The 21,850-nt window shown below is 41.8% G+C and overlaps 1 protein-coding gene across 2 annotated transcripts in view; it reads left to right on the forward strand.

Annotated features, from left to right (window-relative positions):
• Positions 1-14,635, forward strand: part of prkx (protein kinase X-linked) — a 43,486-nt gene extending 28,851 nt beyond the window's left edge. For both annotated transcript variants that reach the window (XM_084921018.1, XM_084921017.1), the window contains 4 exons: positions 2,730-2,825; positions 5,192-5,249; positions 9,313-9,390; positions 10,431-14,635. In XM_084921018.1, the coding sequence (XP_084777144.1) occupies positions 2,730-2,825; positions 5,192-5,249; positions 9,313-9,390; positions 10,431-10,556 (358 nt within the window). In that variant the 3' untranslated portion in view covers positions 10,557-14,635. The remainder of the gene's footprint in view (positions 1-2,729; positions 2,826-5,191; positions 5,250-9,312; positions 9,391-10,430) is intronic.
• Positions 14,636-21,850: the final 7,215 nt, after the last annotated feature.

Here is a 21,850-nt window from a genome sequence, read left to right on the forward strand (position 1 = left end):
GAGAGAGAGCTGTGCATGAATGTGATTTTATCCTGGTGGAAGCAAAACAGCAAAAGTCAGAGTGACTTCATGACGATGTTTATGTGAAGCGTAGTTTGGAGCTTCTTTTGCTGCTGGTTCGGTCAATAATGTTTGGAGAGAGATCAAACCTGCAGCTTTAGAATCAGCGCAAAAAGGGCGTAAACACAAAGCTCGACCCGCCGAAACATCAGGATCAGCGAGCTGTCGGCTTTCAGCCCCGACCGTGTCCGTGCCGTCGGTGAGAAAGTCACATCTCGCTGATTCTGATGCGTCGGCGGGTCGAGCTTTGTGTTCACGTCTCTGTGCAGAATCCGTGTTCCTGCTCTGATTTACTGTTTCAGCTGTTTGGTGGTTGTTGAAATTTTGTGAGCTTTAACCTGAGATTCTGGCGTTTCGGCCAAAATAAATTTATATTTAAAAATTGATTCAGGATTTTGATGAATCGATATCACGTTATCCAAGTCAGAATCGATTTTAATCGATAAATCGATCATCAAAACCCAGCCCTAATCCAGCACATAACAGCAGGGTGCAAGATGCCAGCAGGCAGGGCGTGCATGGAGCATCATATCCAAGTGGCCGGCTTAGTGTACAGGAACATCTGTGCCGAATGCAGCCTGGAAGTCCCGAGGTCAAAATGACAGATGCCCCCAAGGGTGGTGGAGAATGACCGAGCTAAGATCCTGCGGGACTGTGTGCAGAGGCTCCCAAGCTAGGCGAGTGGCTCCAGCAGATCCCGGGAACAACATCGGAGATCTGTGTCCAGAAGAGCGCAGTCCTGGGAACAGCTAAGACACTGTGCAGGACCCTCAAGCTCCCGGGGCGAGCCGGGAATTTTATTTTTTATTCAAAAGCCAAATTATGTCAAAATGCCAATGAACAACAAAAGGATATTTAATGAGAAGATTGTCATTCTACTAATCTACAGAAAATCATATGCATATGTAGTATGTGTATATTGTCAATATTGGCTTCAAACAACAAGAACATATGTGTGTAACCGTGTAGGTCCTCAGTCATCCAGGTCACATGGGCTGCATCCTCCTGAGGACCCGGCCTTCGCGGTCTACGTGGGCCGGGTCCTCAGAAGGTCGGGTAGGCCGGAAGTAAACGGCCGTGAAATTGGACGGTCCAGCCTTCTGAGTAGCGTCAGCGCTGTCTCGGTGGAGTTTAATCAGCTCAGCCGTCTGCTCCTTGCTATCTAAAATATAACAGGACACTGGCGTAAACTCTCGACCGTCTCACACTTCTGTTTAATCAGTTTTCTGTTTGCTGTTTATTCAGCTGTGTGAAAACCAAGGAGGAACCCACCCGGGGGATTAATAAAGTTTAATTTTATCTAATCTAATAACTTTAATCTCAGCCAAACCGATTTACTCACGAACAAACAAAACACTGAAAAAAGCCCAACAATAACATTTCTGGGTTGTCTAAGTGACTTATATATCACGTTTAACCCGAGCAGCGAAAGTCCGCGATGATCTGAAAATGATGTGCCGGGAGTTGTGCCGTTCTCGGCGGCTTCAGTGACCCTCGAGCTCCCGGCTAGCTATCGAGCTGGTGGGTAGCAGACGCCTCCGAAAACGTCGAAGCACTTTTGCAAATATGCGATATCTTGATAAACCGAGCAGATATTTGATGTTTACACAGCTACTTTCTCGCCTGAAAATATGTTAAAAGTTTATTTTGTGACCCAGAAAGATTAGTAAGAGTAATTTTAAAACTTAGTAGCGGCCGCCATTGTTGGAAACTGGAGTTTGGCTGGGCCGCGCTATGAATTCTGGGATATGGTAGGCCACGAAGGACACACCCGACTCATCCTTCAAATTCGGGGAAAAGGAGGACGCATTTGTCGGCTGCATTCGGAGGAGTCTACGAATTTGGACAGCCTTCGGCGCGTCGCTGTGACGTAATCGGTCTACAAATGCGGCCTCAGGAGGATGCAGCCCGTGAATTTGGACACGACCGTAGTCTAAGGAGCTTGGAAAGAAAGCAACTGGACTCCTTTAAGTTTCTTGAAGACGTCTTTAGAACTGAAGAAGCTTGTCGGGTGAAACGCAGTCTTTGCATAGTCGTGTGTGAAGCTTGATCTTCACACAGGGTGACTAAACCCAAATGGATGTTGGACACGCTGCAGTCAGGACTTTGCTGTTTTGAGGTAGATGACTTGCATTCTCAATCTGACCTAAATTCCTCAGCTGTGACAGCATCAGTTTCAGAGAAACTGCAGCTCCCACAGGCCCCACATCCAACAGTTTTATGGCTGCAACTTTTCACTGGGAACACAAGCAGGGTGTGACAAACTGTGTTATTATGTGCCTTTCTGCTCCGTGTGTAAGGTCTTTAGAGGCAGCTGCCATTATGTAATTTGTGGGTAATGACTTGTCCAGGCCAAAAGAAGAATTGAGAGCTGGGAAAGCATTCAGTGGATGGATGGTAGAGGGCGAGTACACACACAGACATACAAAATCATCAGCTGTGGACAAAGACTGCACTGTCTGCACCAGAAGGTTTTTATAGACCCAAAACGGTGACCCCTCACATGTTCATTCATAGGTTTGTTAAGTGATTCAGGTGAGCGCGAGCCTTTTAGCTCCTACCTCTGTTACCTGTTCCTTGCATCATGATCCTGAATTGGGTTTGTGATTGTGTGTCAGTGTGTGTCTGCAGCTTCAGCAGGCTGGGCTGACGTTTCTGTCTTTCCACAGGTATCCACCTTTCTTTGATGACAATCCATTTGGAATCTATCAGAAGATTCTGGCTGCAAAACTGGAATTCCCACGTCATCTGGATTTCTATGTCAAGTAAGATGTGGGCGTCATGCAGGGGATCAGACACACAACCCAGCAATCGGTCTGCCAATGGTTGGTTTTTATCGTTAACCACAGGAGTGGCTGTGAATGTTATTTAGGTAGAACAGGCCATCTAGTTGGAAGGTTGGCTGTTTCATTCCTTCTTGTCAGTGTGTCGAGGTGTCCTGCGATGCTTCTGTCAGAGTGAAAGCAGAAAGAATTCATTCATGGAAGCACTTCTTTTCTATAAGTGCTTTCTGTGTAACATTCATACACAGCTGTCCTCTAATGAACGCATCGGGAGCAACCCCGGGTTAGCATCCTTCCCTTTGGCATGCAGACTGGAGCTGCCAGAGGTCGACTCACACCCCCTCTGATTAGAAGGCCTCCTCCTCCACCTCCTGACCCACAACCACCCCAATATGTACTTCAGTACTTATTGGATATGCAGATATATGCATGATGGTGGTACAGCTGCTCAAAAAAGGCCTGCAGGTGGACCTGTTTGCAGGATGTGGCCAGTCAGACAATTCTCGTATCCCAACTGAGGCTGACTGACACACTAACAGTCATTCAAATGACTCGGTGTAAAACTTCAAACGGCTGTTGTGGCCGTTTCCTGAGGGGATCTGCAGGGTCCCTGTGGTTAAGGAGGCACTTTGGGTGGATCTGCAGTCACTAATGACACACCTGGCCTTTTTAGACTGGTTCCCCACCCAGTGCACAACACCCATCACAACAGCCGGAGGAGCAGGAATGATTACAGGCACTCTGGGTGGGAGTGTGTGTGTCACTAAGTTCTAATGCAGTGACTGTGGAGAGGTCAGCCACTGATAATTCAGCAAAGTCACAACTTGCCACTCTTAAGCCATCTATCTAGCAGCCAACAGAGGAAGGGATTTTTAATATTCCCACAATTATGAATATCTTTCTTACACAGTCCACAGCACAGTGTCCCATCCATCAAACTGTGACAGGCCGCACAGAGGGACACCCGCCGTCTCTCCAGCAGCTGCTGCTGTTGAATGTAGACAAGCAGACAGACTGGAGAAATGTCCCAGCACAAGATAGGAAAGGAGTATTAAAATGAGCTGCTACCTTAGGACTTCCTAGGAACTCACTGATCGGACCTGAAGGATTCTCCTCTACCTCAGTGTCTTGGCTCACAGTTCCTATTAAAGTTTGACTCGTTCTAACTACATGAATTATTGGATATACAGTGGAACCCCGACTTACGAATACCCCGTTAAACGAAAAATTCAAGTTACAAAGGCACTGAACGGCAATATTTCAGCCCGTGTTACGAAATCCGCTGGCTCTGATTGGCTGAGCCCAGAATGCCTTCCGAATCATGTGACAACCCTTGGCTTTCGTACTTGCGCTTCGCTGTTAGCTATTAGCCTATAGCCCATCGTTCACTCAAAAGGCGCGATGGGTGCTTCGACTTACGAAAGACCCTCGGGAACGAATTCATTTCGTAAGTCGGGGTTCTACTGTATTGATGTTTTCCTGTAAAACGTCCTCTTAGAGTGACTTTGAACAGTCATTGTCTGTGTGAATGCTTACATGGAAACGCAGAAACAGTCTGTCTAAAGTGTCTTTAATTGTTTTCCTTTTGGAAGTCCATGAATTGCCATAAGTATTCCCATTAAATTAAAATATTTCTTTATTAAGTGTCGTTCCCACAGTTCAGACACAGTGTGATTCAGTCACAAATGAGAAATAGTCGACTTGTCAGCATCCAGCTGTCGTAATTATCAGCCTGCTAGCAGATGGTTGGATCTGAGATATGTTAGCTTTCTGTTCATCGGCAGGTATCGCGCTTTAAATGGACTGATTCTTATAGAGCGCTTTTCTACTCTCCCGGAGTGCTCAAAGCTCTATACAACACGCCACATTCACCCAGTCACACCACCTCTATACTGAGTGCTTTCTAACTACACTCACACACATTCATACTCCGATGGACGCATCGGAGAGCAACTTGGGGTTGGTATCTTGCCCAAGGATACTTGGCATGCAGACTGGAGGAGGCGGGGATCGAACCTCCAACCTTCCGATCAGTAGGTGACCTGCTCCACCTCCTGAGCTACAGCCACCTGTGAGAGAAACCCTGTGGATGTTTATATCACATGTTCTGATTTATGGTCTGATGAAGGTCTTGCTGAAAAATGTTCTCAGTTGCTTCAGTTGGAGATTGTCAAATGGACACACCTCACTTTGTCACCTGTAATAGGCCGTCAGTCACCTTGCAATGAGGAGATATTTGTCATTGTGACAGTGCTGGAAAGACATGAGTGGTTGTGTCCCACAGAGACAGTACTGTACAACTATATTGTGAAGCTGTGGATTCACTGACTTTTCCTTTGTCTCCTCAGAGACCTCATAAAGAAGTTTCTCGTGATTGACCGAGCCAGACGGCTAGGCAACATGAAGGTGAGTTAGTTTGATTTCCTGCCTCCTGTAACCACGTGGTGCCATATGTCTTACTCTGAGTAGGCAGTTGATGACTAGCACAAGCCCGTGGTCCGGCTGGAGCACCGTAATCCTGAAGAAATAGACTTATGCAGAAGGGTTTTTGGAGTTATTGTGGTTTTTCAGTACATGTGTAATACGTCTGAATTACAATGTAAATATTCTCCAGTGAGAGCGGCAGCTTCACTCTTCTGAAAAACATAAAGTTGGAGACATTTATTTCAGACAGAAGTATGGAGAACAGAGTTTTGAGGACAAAGACAGAGTTTCAAAGATACATAGGTTTGATATGTGGGTATGAAACGATCCACAGACCAATAATCATTTGATACAGTTCTGGAGAAAATCAGTCAAATTCTTTTTTTTCTTATAATACACGAGTGTTAATAGAGGGCAGCTCTTTTTTATGCTCACAGATTTTAAAACAGATGGATACAATCTGCAGTTATGATTTTATAAGCCATTTTGCTTAACGAGCGCCAGCTCCTTTCAGAGAAATGTCCAGTTTGTTACAGTCAGTTAGCCAGAATTGTATTACTGTGCACATTTGAACTGCTGCATTGATGACTTATTTGAAATTGGTCACTCTCCATTGGGTGACCAGACTTCCCTCTCTCTCTTGGATGTTTTTTGTGTTCGTTTGTTTGGGATTTTTCCCAGCTCACAACAACGTCCAGGAAGTTCTGGATAATCGCAGTCTACTCCAGTTTTAGCCGTGTGTTCGTTTAGTTGATCTTCTTTCTGATTTGATGTCCCTCTCGTTCCTCACAGCTGTTTCATTATTGATGGTTCTGGTGGATCCCATTCTGAGACTGGCATGTTTTAATAAATATCACCATGTGGCAGAAGTGTGTCTGCGTCTTATGACAAGAGGAGGTCATGTGACGGTGGCTCAGTGACGGATTCATTAGACCTGTTCAACTGCTTGTTAACATAAATGTCTAATCAGTCAATCAGCTGACTGCAGCCCATATCGGGGTTGTTTAGATGACCTACTGAAGTTGAAAGAAACATTTAAGAAGCGAAGTGACTTTAGTGACTTTGGATGTGGCGGGGTTGTCAGAGTCAGATGGGCTGCTCACGCCGAGTATTTCAGAAACAACATTTTCTGGGCTTACAGCCAGGAAAGTGGTTGGTGCTGCTTTCAAGCTGCATCTAGTAGTTCAAACAAGTGGATTTTCCTTCTCTGACTTCATTTAGTTGGTTTGATTCTTGGACGTTGCGTGCAAGAGATGTAAACCCTCATGATCAACAGCGTGCTAGTTGTAAGGACGATGTAAAAGCTTGGATACTAGCTCGAGTTCCTCAAACCTGGTCGTCTACTGTGCTCCTGAACTGTTAGCCTGTAAATTAGTGACCTTTGGGTTTCTCATTAACTTCTAAAAGCTTAGGAACTCATAAGTTCAAGTCGAGGTGTTGAGGCATTCATATGTCCGTAACAAATTTGAATACCAACAATAGTTTTTAATAACCTGACCACGACCAATTAAGCCTTCGCAGCAGCCAGTCACAATGAAGAACATAAACACAGCAGTGTTTTCTAATGAGTCGTTGATAGAATTACAGGTTGTATTGTGTCCAACTTTAGTAGCAGGGTTCGTACGGGTGCTTGAAATCCTTGAATTGTAATGTTGTCTTTTCAAGGTTTGAAAAGTGCTTGAATTTCAGATGTGGTGCTTAGAAGTGCTTGAAAGTGTAACTGTATTTCATTCACCACAAACAACTATCTGATTGAATAGTTTTCTTATCAGATTGAGAAATAAAATGAGTCACAAAATGTAAAAGCAAAATTTCCCCACCTGGCTGCCTTGTGTCTGTGACCCCGCCCCTCCGTCGGCCAGTCGGGGATGAGTGCGCTAACACAGCGGTCCCCAACCCCCGGGCCTCGGACCGGTACCGGTCCGTGAGTCGTTTGGTACCGGGCCGCGAGAGTTGAGGCTCAGGTGTGAAATGTCTGGTTTTCAGGGTTTTTATCGGTTTTCAGCGTTATTTTGTTATCGTTTTTATCGTTTACTCTGTTTTCCTGGGTCTTTTCACGTGTGTTATGAATAAATCTACTTCTTTTTTTCGGTACCGGTACTAGTTTTATTTTGTTGTATTTATCCGCGACACCTTAAAGGCCGGTTCGTGAAAATATTGTCGGGCATAAAACGGTCCGTGGCGCAAAAAAGGTTGGAGACCGCTGCTCTAACATACCTGTTGGTCGCTGTTTTAATGAGTGTTTGATGGAAAACGACAGTCGCATGATAGGTGAGTCCTAGTGAATCATTTTCCAGTACAAGTACGTTACACATGCTATTTTTAAAATTAGGATTAGGATTTTGCTAACTATCAAACTCGCTGGAGAAATGATTGAAATGCACAGAGTGTGATGCAGTATGGCAGCGCAGTGCAGATCTCCATTCAAACTGAAGTGTGTCAGTGAACATCAGTGAAGTCAGTGTGACACTGTGAGCTGCTCTCAATAAAACAGATGGCTCTCTGAGCTCTGTGATTAACGCCACATAATTCCAAACATGATGATATTGATTGTGGCTGCCAGTATTCCTCAGCCTCATCGCTCATTAACAGAACACAGATTTTGATGTTGGGAGGTTGAACAGTGCACTAGAATAATGACACACTGAGAGTTTGTTTATTTCAAAGAAACTGATGAACTACTTTTGTCCAAAAAATGATATGTTTGTCAAGTAAACATTAAAGTTCCCAATAATCTTGGTCAATGACGGATAAACTTTTTTCTTATATTTTTGCTACTGATTTGACAATTTTGTTCTTGAACAATGTTTTCAAATTAAAAGCCTCACAATGTGTTTTTACATCCATCTTAAGTTGACAAATTGAGCTGTGTGATATTAAAAACCAGTCTTAAGCTCAGGGACAAATCAAATGCTGATTTATCTGCTCGTGCTCTTTGTTGAGTCGAGACATCAGCCGACACTGCCGACCAGCTGTAGCCTCGTCTGGGTCAGTGCACTCGCACGGCTTCACCTCACTCACGCAGACACATGCGCTGAGAAAGTCAAGTAGATCAAATTTCAGTTGAGTGCAGTCTGCACAGAGCAGCAGCAGGAGCTCTGATTGGTCAAATGTGGCATATTAGTGGGAGATGAGTATTGTTCCTGGCCTATCAGAGTTCCTGCTGGTGCACTTTTGGAGTTTATTTCAATTTTCTGATCCAAAAAAACCCATGGGTGATGGTGTGTTTTTCTGAAAAAAAAGAGAAATAAATGAGGTTCTGCTGGAGGTTTGTTTCTGTAAATCATGACCTTGGTGTAGACTTGGCTGTAGCTCAGGTAGAGCCAGTCACCTGCTAATCGGACATTTGGTGGGTCGACCCCAGTTTGTTCCAGTCTACGTGCCGAATATTATCTCCGGGCAAGATCGTAACCCCGAGTTGCTGTGATGCCTCCACTGGAGTGTGAATGTTGGATTGAAGGAGCATGGAAAAAAGTGATTGTGTGAATGGATGAATAAGGCAAGTTGTATGAAGCGCTTTGACTGCTCACAGTAGAAAAGTGCCACTAATTTACCATTTCCTTTTGACAATGTGTAGTCCTATTTTTTCATTTCAAAACTTTAATAATGCCTGACTTTATATGAATATTGAATGTGTGGATTAATAATAACGTCATCATTTTGTGATTATAGTACACTTCAAAACTCTATAAAGATTTAAAAATCAGAAGCCATGAATATGAGATGTTTACATTTTGTTACACCCAGGAAATTCCGTCATTTGTAATAAAGTAACTGTAACATTTTACTTTGTTACAACTGCTGGAATTTCCTGGGTGTAACAAAATGTTACAGTTACTGTATCGGGGGCGAGGTTGGTTTAGCATTTTTCTGTCATCATCATTTAAACATTGCACTTTGCCTTTACTCTGGTTTTCTTTGAACAATATTTCAGGCGACTGAACATTAAAGAGTGACAAATATACAAAAAACTGAAGTGAGGAAAGGGGGCAAATACATATTCCCAACACTGTATGTGCATACACATCTGTGCTGTCTGTTTCAGAATGGAGCCGACGACGTGAAAAAGCACCGATGGTTTAAAACTATTGACTGGGAGGCCGTTCCTCTGAGGAAACTAAAGGTGGGTTTGATTCGGTGTATTTTTCACCTGTTCAGCTACATTCATATCAGGATGGTAAAAAATCTGCTTACATTTTGGACATTAGAATCATTTTCACAATTTTGCGTTTGTGCGCTAGTACACCGATGGTTTCAAATGATGCAATAATGCTGTGATTGAATTGCAGACTTTCATTTAAGGACTTTCACATTGCAGACATTCCTGTTTTCTTCAGTTTCTACAGGTTCATAGAGTAATTGGACTTTTTTGCTCTATTTCTTAATTATTCAATGGCGAATGCAACAGATGTCTTTGATGATGATGATGTCTTTGCATTTGCAAACTGTTTGCAATCCAAAGAGATCTCAATGGAAAAACCAAAGCTATGGGACACATGATGAAAACTGCTCGATCGACTGTCGGGTTCGGTCTTTACAGACGAAATGCTGTGGTGAGCTCAGTAACTACAGAATTCAGGGAAAACCCACGCAAAGAGAAAAAATCTTTCAGACAGTTGGCTGAGTGGAAAAGAATGTGGAAATATTCAATCGAGAAGTGGCTTCAGGAATGTAAATACAGAGGATTTCAGTCAAGAGGAAACACTAGGAAACAATCTAGCTCGACACCCTCTGTGTGGCTTCAAGGGACGACACGTCGGAATGAAATGAATTTTTTCAATTACTTTTTCGCCATTTTTACATAAAGGGACTTGTTTCATATAGATAGATATCTATATCGATAGATATCTATATCGATAGATATCTATATCGATAGATATATCTATATCTATATCTAGATATAGATATATCTAGATATAGATCTATAGATATATATATATATATATATCTATAGATAAATAAATAACCCTTTGAACTGAATTTAAAGTCTGTGTGTTATCGCGATCGATTTTTGTAGTGCTGAATAGAGAACTGTGTCCCTGTCCGGATGTTTATGGATCAAACTTTGGATGAATTAAGAACACTGCCTGTATGTGAATACTCACTAGCATTGCCCTGCAGTTCCACACCTCCATTTAACACGTTCCTCCTCCTTGTTTCCAGCCTCCTATAGTTCCTAAGGTTTCCCATGAGGGCGACACCTCCAACTTTGATGTTTACCCAGAGGATGACTGGAAAAAAGACCCCCCTGTGGCCGAGAAAGACTTGGAGGTCTTCAAAAACTTCTGATCCCTCAGCCGGGTTTATTTATTAATCGATTGATTTATGTGGATAACTAACAACACACATTGTAAAACTACTATTACAGGTACTCTGTTGGAGAAAACACTTATTTATCAAATTGGGGGATTTGCATCTTATCTGTAATAATGAACTTCCAAAGGACAGATGCTGTGACGTGTATGTATGAAACTAAAGACATGGTTAGCTTTTTATACTTTTATTTATCTGTTACTTTGAGTTATTTTATTTTTTGTTTTTATTCTCTGAGCCATTCATATGCAAAAATATCTGGTTCATTTGAAACCAAAAGACTGTTACTTTCTGGGTATAAAACAGAAAAAAAATCAGGTCTTTTTATATAGTCGTGTTTTATAGTTTCTCTCTTTTTAAAATGTTCATGTAGTCATGTTCAATGTGACTTCAGACTGGTACTGTAACAGTCTTCTGATCAGCAGTCATTAATGACTTATTCTGTATGTAGTCAGACACTTGGACAGAAAACCAGTAGCACTTGTAAAGAAAGTGCCTTACATCACTGTTTGATGTCTCGCAGCTACACATTTGAAATCTGTGCTGTGTCAATGGAGTTCAAAGTATAGTGGACTTGGAACGTGAGGTGCTGTTGGAGACAACATACCACTGAACTGTTGTCACATCTAATAATGTAAAGCTGTCTAACATCTCTGCGTTAGGTCTCCACAGCCCAAGGTTTCTGCCACAGCTGCTCTGCAGGCGCTTTGCTGCACCTCACTCATTCACCTCACTCATTTTCATTCTTGTTGTCGTATTTTATTTAAAGCCAAGGATGTTATGTAAGAGCCTCATTTAGTGCATCACAGTACAGAGTGAATGTGCAGTTGGTAGGGATACGAATCTAAATTCTCTATAAGAACCAGTTTCCAGTTATAGTTAGTCTGCCTGCCTATCAACCCTGCTTATCCCCTTGCATTTGCACTACAGTCAGCCGATTTCAGTTCATGCGCCGATGAGGTGGCACAGTTATTTTCATTGCACAAAACCGTGAGAGTGCAGTGGTACAAAGGAAAGTGTGTCCAGGACAGAAACAGCTGTTAATGATGTCGCTAACACAACATCAGCTCTTTGGAGGCGCTTACACAGACAGCACAGCGTGCTAACGCTAAGCTAGCCAAGAACCCAGAGCTAAATTAAAGCATCGTGAATCTGACGCCAGCCCAGCAGTCAGAGCCTGAACATTAACCGGTATCGAAGCCAGCGATGAAGCCTTCATCTCTACCTGTTCATGTTTCTAAAGTAGAGGCACCGTACGATCGCTTAAAGTCTCTGTGCTGGTTTTCATCTTTGCTTCGTGTTCATACCTAAATACTAAGACAAGGATCACATGTGTGTCCTCGTCAGGACAGGGATTTGTGTTGGTGTGTGCTGGGACTGCCTCAGGTTTATGTTATTAAATGCTTATAAGATGATAGTTTCAGGTCACAGAGGACTTTCTCCTGGGAACAATAAACTAAAGTACTTCATTGCTTTTAAGAACAGTGTTCTGACTAATATATTTTTGAGTAAAGACCCCAGCACTGATCGCACAGCATGCAATTACTCTGAACGAATATAATGTTGATGTGCTGCTTAGTGAAGGTGATGACTCTAAAAGCGGAGCCAGTGAAAATCAATAAGTGATATTGATCTTATCAGTTCCCATTCTTAGCATTCGTACAGTCAGTATTCATTAGCACTTCTGTGAACTGTTGCTTGCTGAATATCACAACAATATCAACCTTCCAAAATAAACCTTGTTTATCGTGGGTTTTGTGCCTCATACTTCATTATAAGTTGGATCCATCTCATTCTAACTAAAACCGGCACAGCTTTCTTCCATGCCTCCAGTGCACATGGCAGGCTCCATTAAAGCATGGTTGGATGGGGTTGGTGGGAGAAGCTGAACCCTACTGAACACCTCCAGGATGAACTAGAAGGGATGTTGAACTCTTGTCAAACATCACTGGCTGACTTCAGAAGTGCTGACTCCACTTTGAATGTTGACCTTTTAGGCTGTTGTAAAAAATTTCTAAAAACGTTGAAAGTAGCAGGAGAAACCTGATGGAAGCCATGATGTTTGTTCAGATGGATAAGATGATAGAAGGGTTGTATTTTATTATCCACCGTCCGCTGGACTGCCTCGGTGGATGACATAAGAGTATTTTCCTTTTTCTCATTCGTCCCTCGTGTCTGTATCCTGTTTTGTAAACATTGTGGAATTATTTTTCCTAATTCGCTGTGCAGATGTTGCTCTGAACACAACCTTACTGGACCTTTGCAACATCCTAGCCTATCAATGCCTTTGACTGGAATTTGTTTTTGATACTTGGCTCAGTTCACTCCGGGTGAGCTGTGTCTCGCTGCAGAAACAATCACCCAATGTCCTTATTACACAGGTTTTCCTCATCCATTTATTTGGATCTAGCTGCAGCCACTCTCTCCATAAACAAAAGTTTTCTAAAGTTTTTTTCTGATTGTTGCTGTTTTTGTTTTTAAAACTTAAATTGTTCCAGAGCTTGTGGCACACCCTGAAGACATTTTAAAAACACATTTTAAAGGTGAAAAGTAGCTCCTGTGAAATGAGTTAGCGAGAGTCATTTGTAAGATAAGGCCAAGATACCACCTCATGTCCACGTAGGTCTGCAAAAGTCCAAACAGCTAGAAGGATACCAGAATAGTGGAGCTGTTGGCGAGCCATGTATCTCATGATGGTAAGCTTTTCTTGTTGCGCTTTTGTGTTATACGGACAAACAAAGCTGCTTTTCTGTTGTGGTAACAGCGACGTTATGTGGTTCAGGACCTTACAGAAGTAGACGAAAGTCCGCTGTTCAAGATCGCAGATGACTTATTCGTTGTTTATCAGTCCAATGTCAGTTGCAGTGGACTCCAGACATTGCAACTCTAAATTAGATAAACTGATAAGAAAACGATTGGATCCAAGTGTCTCGAGCACCTGAGACCTGCTGTCAGGCAGAGAGCACCTGTCCCCTGCATCACCTGTTCACTGCAGTTATCAAATGGCATGTTTTCTTACATTTATTTATTTATTTAAAATAAATGAAAAATTCTCATTCCTGTGAATAAGTCCACAAGAGAAGTGGAAACATCAGAGATTTAACTTCAGTAAACTGAAATCTAACTTTAGATCCTTCAGACTCAGTCAGGTCACTGCATCTGTAAGACTCCACATAGATCTACTGAAGGTTTTCCAGAACATTATCACACATGGATGAATTCTGAGGTGGACCTTTTAAAGGAGGCTCTTAGTGATTCAGTGACAGTCTGTTAGCTATGGATGAATGAAAACCCCAAACTCCTGAGCCACATAATAAAGAAGCAGCTCTGTTAGGCCACTGAAGGGAAGGACCACTGCAAACCAACTCAGAGCTCCCATCCAGTGAATGGTTTGATTAAAATGATAAGGATCATGTTCTTTGACGTTCCTAGTCAGCAGATCTTAACATGTCCACTTGTTAAACAACACTAAAAGTAGTGTCCACCCTCCAGGACAATGCCAGAAAATTCAAGAATCGGCGACTGCATGCTGTAACCTGGCACCTTACCTTTACCTTTATGGACAAGCCTGTGCTGTAATCACCTGAGCTTAAATGTGTTGTTGACATTTCTATGTTATTGTCTTGATACTTATCAGAGTGTATGATTGAATTATGCTGTTTATGGGCATCATTTTACAAAGAGCTTTGTGTCCTGTTAAGTAGCTTTTCTAAATAGAAATGTCCGCATGCTTTAAAATACCTGAAGTGTCACATTAATCTGTATTCACAGGTTTTTCTCTTTGCTGTACTCCTGCTGCATTTCAAGCTTTGTTTTCTTACCCGACGAGTGTACATGTTGTTCTGTCCAGTCCTGGGACATTGTGTCTTACACAGCAATATATTGTTTAAAATGTCAACCTTTGTCTTGGAAATATGTTTTCTGGTGCAAATATGCATTGTTTTCTACCCAATACGTAGCAATGCCTTTTCATTTCCATGAATTCTAGTTATACCTTTAACTCTGAAGCCTGAGTGACGTTTTAAACTGTCGAAACAAGTGGCGTTTATAAAGAAGCATGTTTTGTCCTGCTTGGTTTATTTTACACTCACCTGTGCTGCGTCCTTCAGCCACCCAGCAGGCTCTGAAGGTTAGCCGCCTGCCTGTGTAGTCAAGCAAACCTTTTGCATTCACAAAATGGAAATCTGACATTTGGGACCTGAAGCCTTCATTGATGTTTGACGTTTCTCGGGTCCAGGCCTTCGTGAAAATATACCGTCAGTCCACTCAGGAGACACCAGCATCCATCTAGAACAAAGCAGACAACACAGTCAGTGTTTTCGTTTCTAAACCACCTCCACACATACTCCAGTTTGATTTAAAATATTAAATGGAATCGTTTGAAATGAAACTTGATTCTTTATGTTTAATAAGTGTTTTCTTGCCATATTTTTCCTTGGTCCGAACCGTTCCTGCAGTAATATTAATAGGTGTCCATATGCCACAGAAATTGGTCATTGAAACATGTCAGTACATGAAAGTAAACATGGACAAACCGGGAGGATTGTGTTCGAGCCACAGACGGGATGCTACTGCCATGCTAGCCAAGCTTTATGGTGAGATGGAAAAGTTGAACTGAGCATCATAACATTTGTTTTTTCTTAGTAGTTGAAAAAAACAATTATGTTATAAAACATTATGTCTGGTTAAAGTGTGTGTGAACTTTAAGGATGTGGGATTGTTACATGTGTGAATTTTCTGTTGCAACTTAGAAAGAACTCTTCCAGGTAATAAGTAAGTCCTTGGAAATTTAGACTGATGACAACAGAAATGTTGACAGAACTGCCATTTCTTTTGGTGCTGGGAAGAGTCGAACGCTATAGTCCCCTCATCCTTTCTTCAGGCTGTTCACATTTTGGTGATTCAAGACAAAGTAAAGAAAGCGAGGTACTGCAATTTATTATTATCACATTCTTACAGAATCTCAGCTGGAGACATTATAGTGCTACGGCTGGTATGTGTGATGTGTGCACACTTCTTGTGGGGCATATTTGTCATAGCATGAACACTGTCATAGTGTAAAGGAAGAAAAGCTCCAGTCTTAATAGAAATCCAGTCGAGCTCATTTGTAGCACATTAGTTTGTGTTCTGATATAAACTGTGAAGCCTACCCACCATCAGCGTTCCCTATATGTTAATGTTAAATGTGCACAAACTCATTTCCTCTCAGGACATTTCCAAAAGCAGTTTGGCTGTCTCCTGCACTACTACCTGTTTGTTGTTTTTTATTGAATCATAGCCATGACGGTAACTTCCTGAGTTGACATTATGGGACGTTTCATCCTTCATCCAAGCGTCTTCTTCAGTCTCAGCTGACTGCAGGTTTTCAATCTTATAAACAGTACATTTGCATAATGACTGAAACTAACACATCTGACCAACACGCTGTGAGGTCAGATTCTTGATTATTAATATGCAAATTCTCATGACCATTGATCAACAACCACTGATCAAAGCTCACTGATCAATGTCCATGAGTCCCATTCACAGAGAGTTGGGGAATGGCTGCAATCACAGCATTGTACGATGGTGACAGATGTACCCTTAGGCCCCCTCCTCCATCCAGAGATGTTTTTCCCTTTTCACGTAAATGGCTGGACAGACCAGAAAATGTTGCCCACAGTGAATACTGATTGACTTCCTTTCTTAATGTAGGTGTTAGTACAGTATAATGGAAAGCCTTTGCGTTGCATTATCCAGCATACTGTATTTCAAAGTTTTCAGAGTGCATGGATGTGATCCTCAAGTACATAGTTTCTTATTTTAGTACTTACACTGGGGAGTGCGATAGTCCAAAATTCCAGTTTTTTTAACATCTGCCTTTAATCAAATAATTTACAGTTCATAGTTTTTTGTTCTGTTTTATTCGTTAAAATTTTAAATGAAGTCTCTAAAGATTGGAGCAGCAAGTAAATCAATGATGATGACTGTTGCAGCGAATTTCCCACAACTTGTTAAGAGAGTTTCTCAACAACTCCAGCTTTAAGAGGTAAGTGTTTTTCTTATGCATAACTGAGGAATGACTTTATTACTGAATAAGTACCATAGGAATGGTTCTGACCGCAGATTTAGTCTGCTCGTGGCAGAGACGGAAAGTCATGAGTCAACGCTGAGTCGTATTGCTACTTATTCCTTAGAGACTGAATATGTGTGCTGCTGACTGGAGCAGCTGCCAGTGTATGCTGCTACCCTCCTACTGCTGCTGTAGGACTGATGCAGGTCGTTGATCCTGAGTGTGTCCATTGAGAATTAAGCTTTGTGACAAAAAGAGTTGGTGGTGGTACTTTGGCTAACCGCTTCATGAGGAAACAATCTGACAATCAGTCAAAATGTTTTTCAGCAAAGGTGTGACTATGTTGTTCTATAACCCTTTAAGCCTAATCCTACTTTAGTTACTTTAGTCTTAATTTCCTCATTCGATCTCTTAAATCCAAATGTAGGAGTGGACTTAATGTGCTGAACGCAGTGTTTCATGAACTGTTATGTTTGCAATAGAAAAGTGAGTCATGTTTTGTCTGGAATTCCAGTTTGCTTGGCTAAGTGATGACACTCCAACCACACCGAAGGAAGCCAATGGCAAACAAATGAACATGCTAAGCTGCAAGTTATTGGCTTGAGTTGTGAGAAATACTAAAACAAACTAAAGTCTCTAACATTTTCTATTTTTCCTAAACTGAAAATAAAGGACAAACAAAAGCCTCTAGCTACATGAGAGAAAAAAGGGTTCCAGCAAAAGGCTTCTTGCTCCTGTGTCTGAATATTCACACTTATTATTTAAATGATATTTACAAAAAAGCTTGAGTCTTGCAGTCACACTGCTAGTAAGTGATGGGATGCACTGTCCCAAGGCTTTGCAGCATGTATTGAGAAATTCAGGAGGTCTTTTATGAAGCCTGTATCGAGGCATGCTTCTTTAAGGGTGACATCACTGATGACATCGCAAGCCTCACTGGTTCAGAAAGGGGTTTAATAATTGGCCTATTATTAAACTGTGTCAGGACTCTTGCTGCAGCATTTTGGATTAACTGAAGGCTTTTCAGGGAGTTTTTAGGACTTCCTGATAATAATGAATTACAGTCGTCCAGCCTGGAAGTAATAAATGCATGAACTAGTTTTTCAGCGTCACTCTGAGACAGGATATTTCTAATTTTAGAGATGTTGCACAAATGGAAGAAAGCAGTCTTACATATTTGTTTAATATGTGCGTTGAAGGACATGTCCTGGTCAAAAATGACTCCAAGGTTCCTCACAGTGTTACTGGAGGCCAAGGTAATGCCATCCAGAGGAAGAATCTGCTTAGATACCATATTTCTAAGATTTTCAGGGCCGAGTACAATAAGCTCAGTTTGATCTGAATTAAGAAGCAGAAAGTTAGCGGCCATCCAGGTCTTTATGTCTTTAAGACATTCCTGCAGTTTAACTCATTGGTGTGTGTTATCTGGCTTCATGGACAGATAGAGCTGGGTGTCATCTGCATAGCAGTGAAAATGTATGCTATGTCTTCTAATGATGCTGCCTAAGGGAAGCATGTATAATGTAAACAGAATTGGTCCTAGCACTGAACCCTGTGGAACTCCATAATTAACCTCAGTGTGTGAAGAGGACTCTCCATTTACATGCACAAACTGGAGTCTATTAGATAGATATGATACAAACCACTGCAGTGCAGTACCTGTAACACCTACAGCATGTTCTAATCGCTCTAATAGGATATTATGGTCGACAGTATCGAACGCTGCACTGAGGTCTAGCAGGACAAGCACAGAGATGAGTCCACTGTCAGAGGCCATAAGAAGATCATTTGTAACCTTCACTAAAGCTGTTTCTGTGCTGTGATGAGCTCTGAAACCTGACTGAAACTCTTCAAATAAACCATTCCTCTGCAGATGATCTGTTAGCTGTTTGACAACTACTCTTTCAAGGATGTTTGATATAAAGGAAGGTTGGAGATTGGCCTATAATTAGCTAAGACTGCTGGGTCTAGAGATGCTTTTTGAGTAAAGGTTTAACCACAGCCAGCTTGAAGGCCTGTGGTACATAGCTGATTATTAGAGATAGTTGATCATATTTAAGATCGAAGAATTAATTAATGGCAGGACTTCTTTGAGCAGTTTTGTAGGAATGGGGTCTAAAAGACACGTTGATGGTTTGGAGGAAGTAATTATTGAAGTTAACTCAGAAAGATCAATTGGAGAAAAAGAGTCTAACTTAACATCAATGGTACTAAGAGTAGCTGTAGATAATATTGCATCTGTGGGATGATTATTGGTAATTTTTTCTCTAATGATTAAAATGTTATTTGTGAAGAAGTTCATGAAGTCATTACTAGTTAACGTTAAAGGGATGGTTGGCTCAACAGAGCTCTGACTGTTTGTCAGCCTGGCTACAGTGCTGAAGAGAAACCTGGGGTTGTTCTTATTTTCTTCAATCAGTGATGAATAGTAAGATGTTCTGGCTTTGCGGAGGGCTTTCTTATAAAGCAGCAAACTATTTCTCCAGGCTAAATGATGATCCTCTAAATTTGTGACACGCCATTTCCTCTCCAGCTTACGAGTCATCTGCTTTAGGCGACGTGTTTGAGAATTATACCACGGAGTCAGGTACTTCTGATTAGAGACCTTAGTTTTCACTGGGGCTACAGTATCCAGAGTCGTACGTAGTGAGGAGGTGAAATTATTAACAAGATAATCAACCTCTGTTGGGGTAGCGTTCAGATAGCTGCTCTGCTCTGTGTTGGTACAGGGCATTGAGGATGATAACAGTGGGTGGATTATATTCTTAAACTTAGTTACAGCGCTTTCAGAAAGACGTCTACTGTGATAAAGTCTACTCTCCACTGCTGTGTAATCAATTATTGTAAATGTAAATGTTATCAGGAAATGATCAGACAGGAGAGGGTTTTCAGGAAACACTGTTAAATGTTCAGTTTCTATGCCATATGTTAAAACAAGATCTAGAGTGTGATTAAAGTGGTGGGTGGGTTCTTTAACATTTTGAGAGAAGCCAATTGAGTCTAATAACAGATTAGATGCCATGTTGAGGCTGTCATTTTTAGCATCTACATGGATGTTAAAATCACCCACAATAATTATTTTATCTGAGCTGAGCACTAAATCAGATAAAAAGTCTGAGAAATCAGAGAGAAACTCTGTGTAAGGCCCAGGTGGACGATAGATGATAACAGGTAAGACTGGTTTCTGAGTTTCACAGCTGGGGTGGACAATGTTAAGCATCAGGCTTTCAAATGAATTAAAAGTCTGTCTGGGTCTTTGGTTGATTAATAGGCTGGTGTGAAAGATTGCTGCTATAAAAATTAATTTTCCTCAATGTCGCCTGCTCTGGCCCTTGGAAAACAACTGACTATGGTTGCTGGTGTCTCTGGCTTCACATGTCTCAAAACAGATCCACCAATTACGCTACCCCCGGCTGCACTGGCTACAGGGGCCTGGAAAGCTACGGGTTCTTTAAACAGTCTGATGATGGGTGGGACAAAGGAGTTTTTAAGTCTGTTGCTTCTTGACTTTGGGAGAAGCAACCTGTCACTGAACAGACTCCTCTGGTTGTTTATGGCCGTGTGCAGAGGATGCCCAGCATTGTCCATAATGTCCAGCAGTTTTTTTAGTGTCCTTTTCTCTGCCACTGTCACCAGAGTGTCCAGCTTCATGCCGACCACAGAGCCCGCCTTCCTGATCAGTTTTTCCAGCCTGGATGAGTCCTTCTTTGCTGTGCTGCTCCCCCAGCACACCACAGCATAGAAAAGTACTCCAGCAACCACCGACTGGTAAAACATCCTCAGGAGCTTCCTGCAGATGTTAAAAGACCTCAGCCTCCTGAGGAAGTACAGTCGGCTTTGTCCTTTTTTATACAGGTGCTGCGTGTTGCCTGACCAGTCCAGTTTGTTGTCCACCCACAGCCAGAGGTACTTGTACGTTTTGACCACCTCCACCTCCTCTCCCTCTATCTGAACTGGCAGTGGACCTGCTCTGGACCTCCCGAAGTCCACAACCAGTTCCTTGGTCTTTGAGGTGTTGAGTTGCAGGTGGAATCAGATTGAGATGATTTAGCATGACCTTAAAAACCCTTCAAAGTGGCCAAATTAAAGCAATTCTGCAAAGAAGAGTGAACCAAAATTCCTCCACAGCGCTGTAAAACACTCATCACCAGTTATTGCAAATGCTTGATTGCAGTTCTTGCTAGATGACAAAACCACTTATTAGGTTTAGAAGGAAATTACTTTTTCACATGAGGTAAAGTTGGAGAGCTGTTTCCCCAAACTAAATGAAATCATCATTTAAAAAACTACGATCTGTATTTACTCTGAACATCTGTGTTCACATTTGAAATCGGAAACATGTAAGTGTAACAAACATGTTAAAACATAAGAAATCAGGAAGGGGCAAAAAAAGCTTTCTGCTAAAAAAAGATTTAGAGCAGAAGTTTGTTGCACTGCATTTATTTACAATTAAAGACACACAGAGCAGAAAGTGTGTTACTGTTTTACATCCACGGACACACAAGAAAAGAAGCAGGCAACATGAGGTCTCATCAAGTTATGGCAATTTTATTTGTGTATTTCAGTAGATGTATTCAGATTAGAGTTTTTAAAAAACAAACAAACGTCCCAAGAAAAGTTTGGGGGGATTTTTAGGAGGAGAGGGACGGTGAAAGAGAAAGTGGGTTAGAGGTGAGGGGTGAGGGTAGAGAAGAGGAGAGAGGAGCGAGAGACCGAGAGAGAAGAAGAAGGGTGGAGCGAGGGGGAAGGAGGAAGAAACTATTGATGTCCTCAAACTCGATGCTGCATCTTTACATTTTTCTTTCAGCTGCTGTTTGGCCAGTTTCACTTTGTGTTTGAGGAGCTCTTTAGCTTCCTTTTTGTGCTTTCGTATTTCTTTAAGTGCGTCTTTGCAGTCTTTCTTGGTCACCGCAGAGCCGGTCATTTCTTTCTTGAATACCTTCACCTCAATTTTCTCTTCTGCAAGTTCTTCTTGCACTTTCATCAGTTCCTTCTTCAGAGTTTCACTTTCCGGTTTTGCCTCCCATTTTCCACGTGTCTCTTTTTCTAGTGCTTCCTGTGTTTCCAGCAACTTCTTCTTCTGCTTCATTTCTTTCTTTGCTTCCAGCATTTTAATTTTCTCTTCCTCCAACACTTTTTGAGCTTCCAACAGTTCTTTCTTCATATTTTCAATCTCATTTTCTGCCTCATGTTTACCTTTTTTCTCCTCTTCAAGTTG

This window comes from Perissodus microlepis, chromosome 23 (genome assembly GCF_051167445.1).
Source record: "Perissodus microlepis isolate ML-2025 ecotype Zambia chromosome 23, ASM5116744v1, whole genome shotgun sequence".
Taxonomy (NCBI): Eukaryota; Metazoa; Chordata; class Actinopteri; order Cichliformes; family Cichlidae; genus Perissodus; species Perissodus microlepis.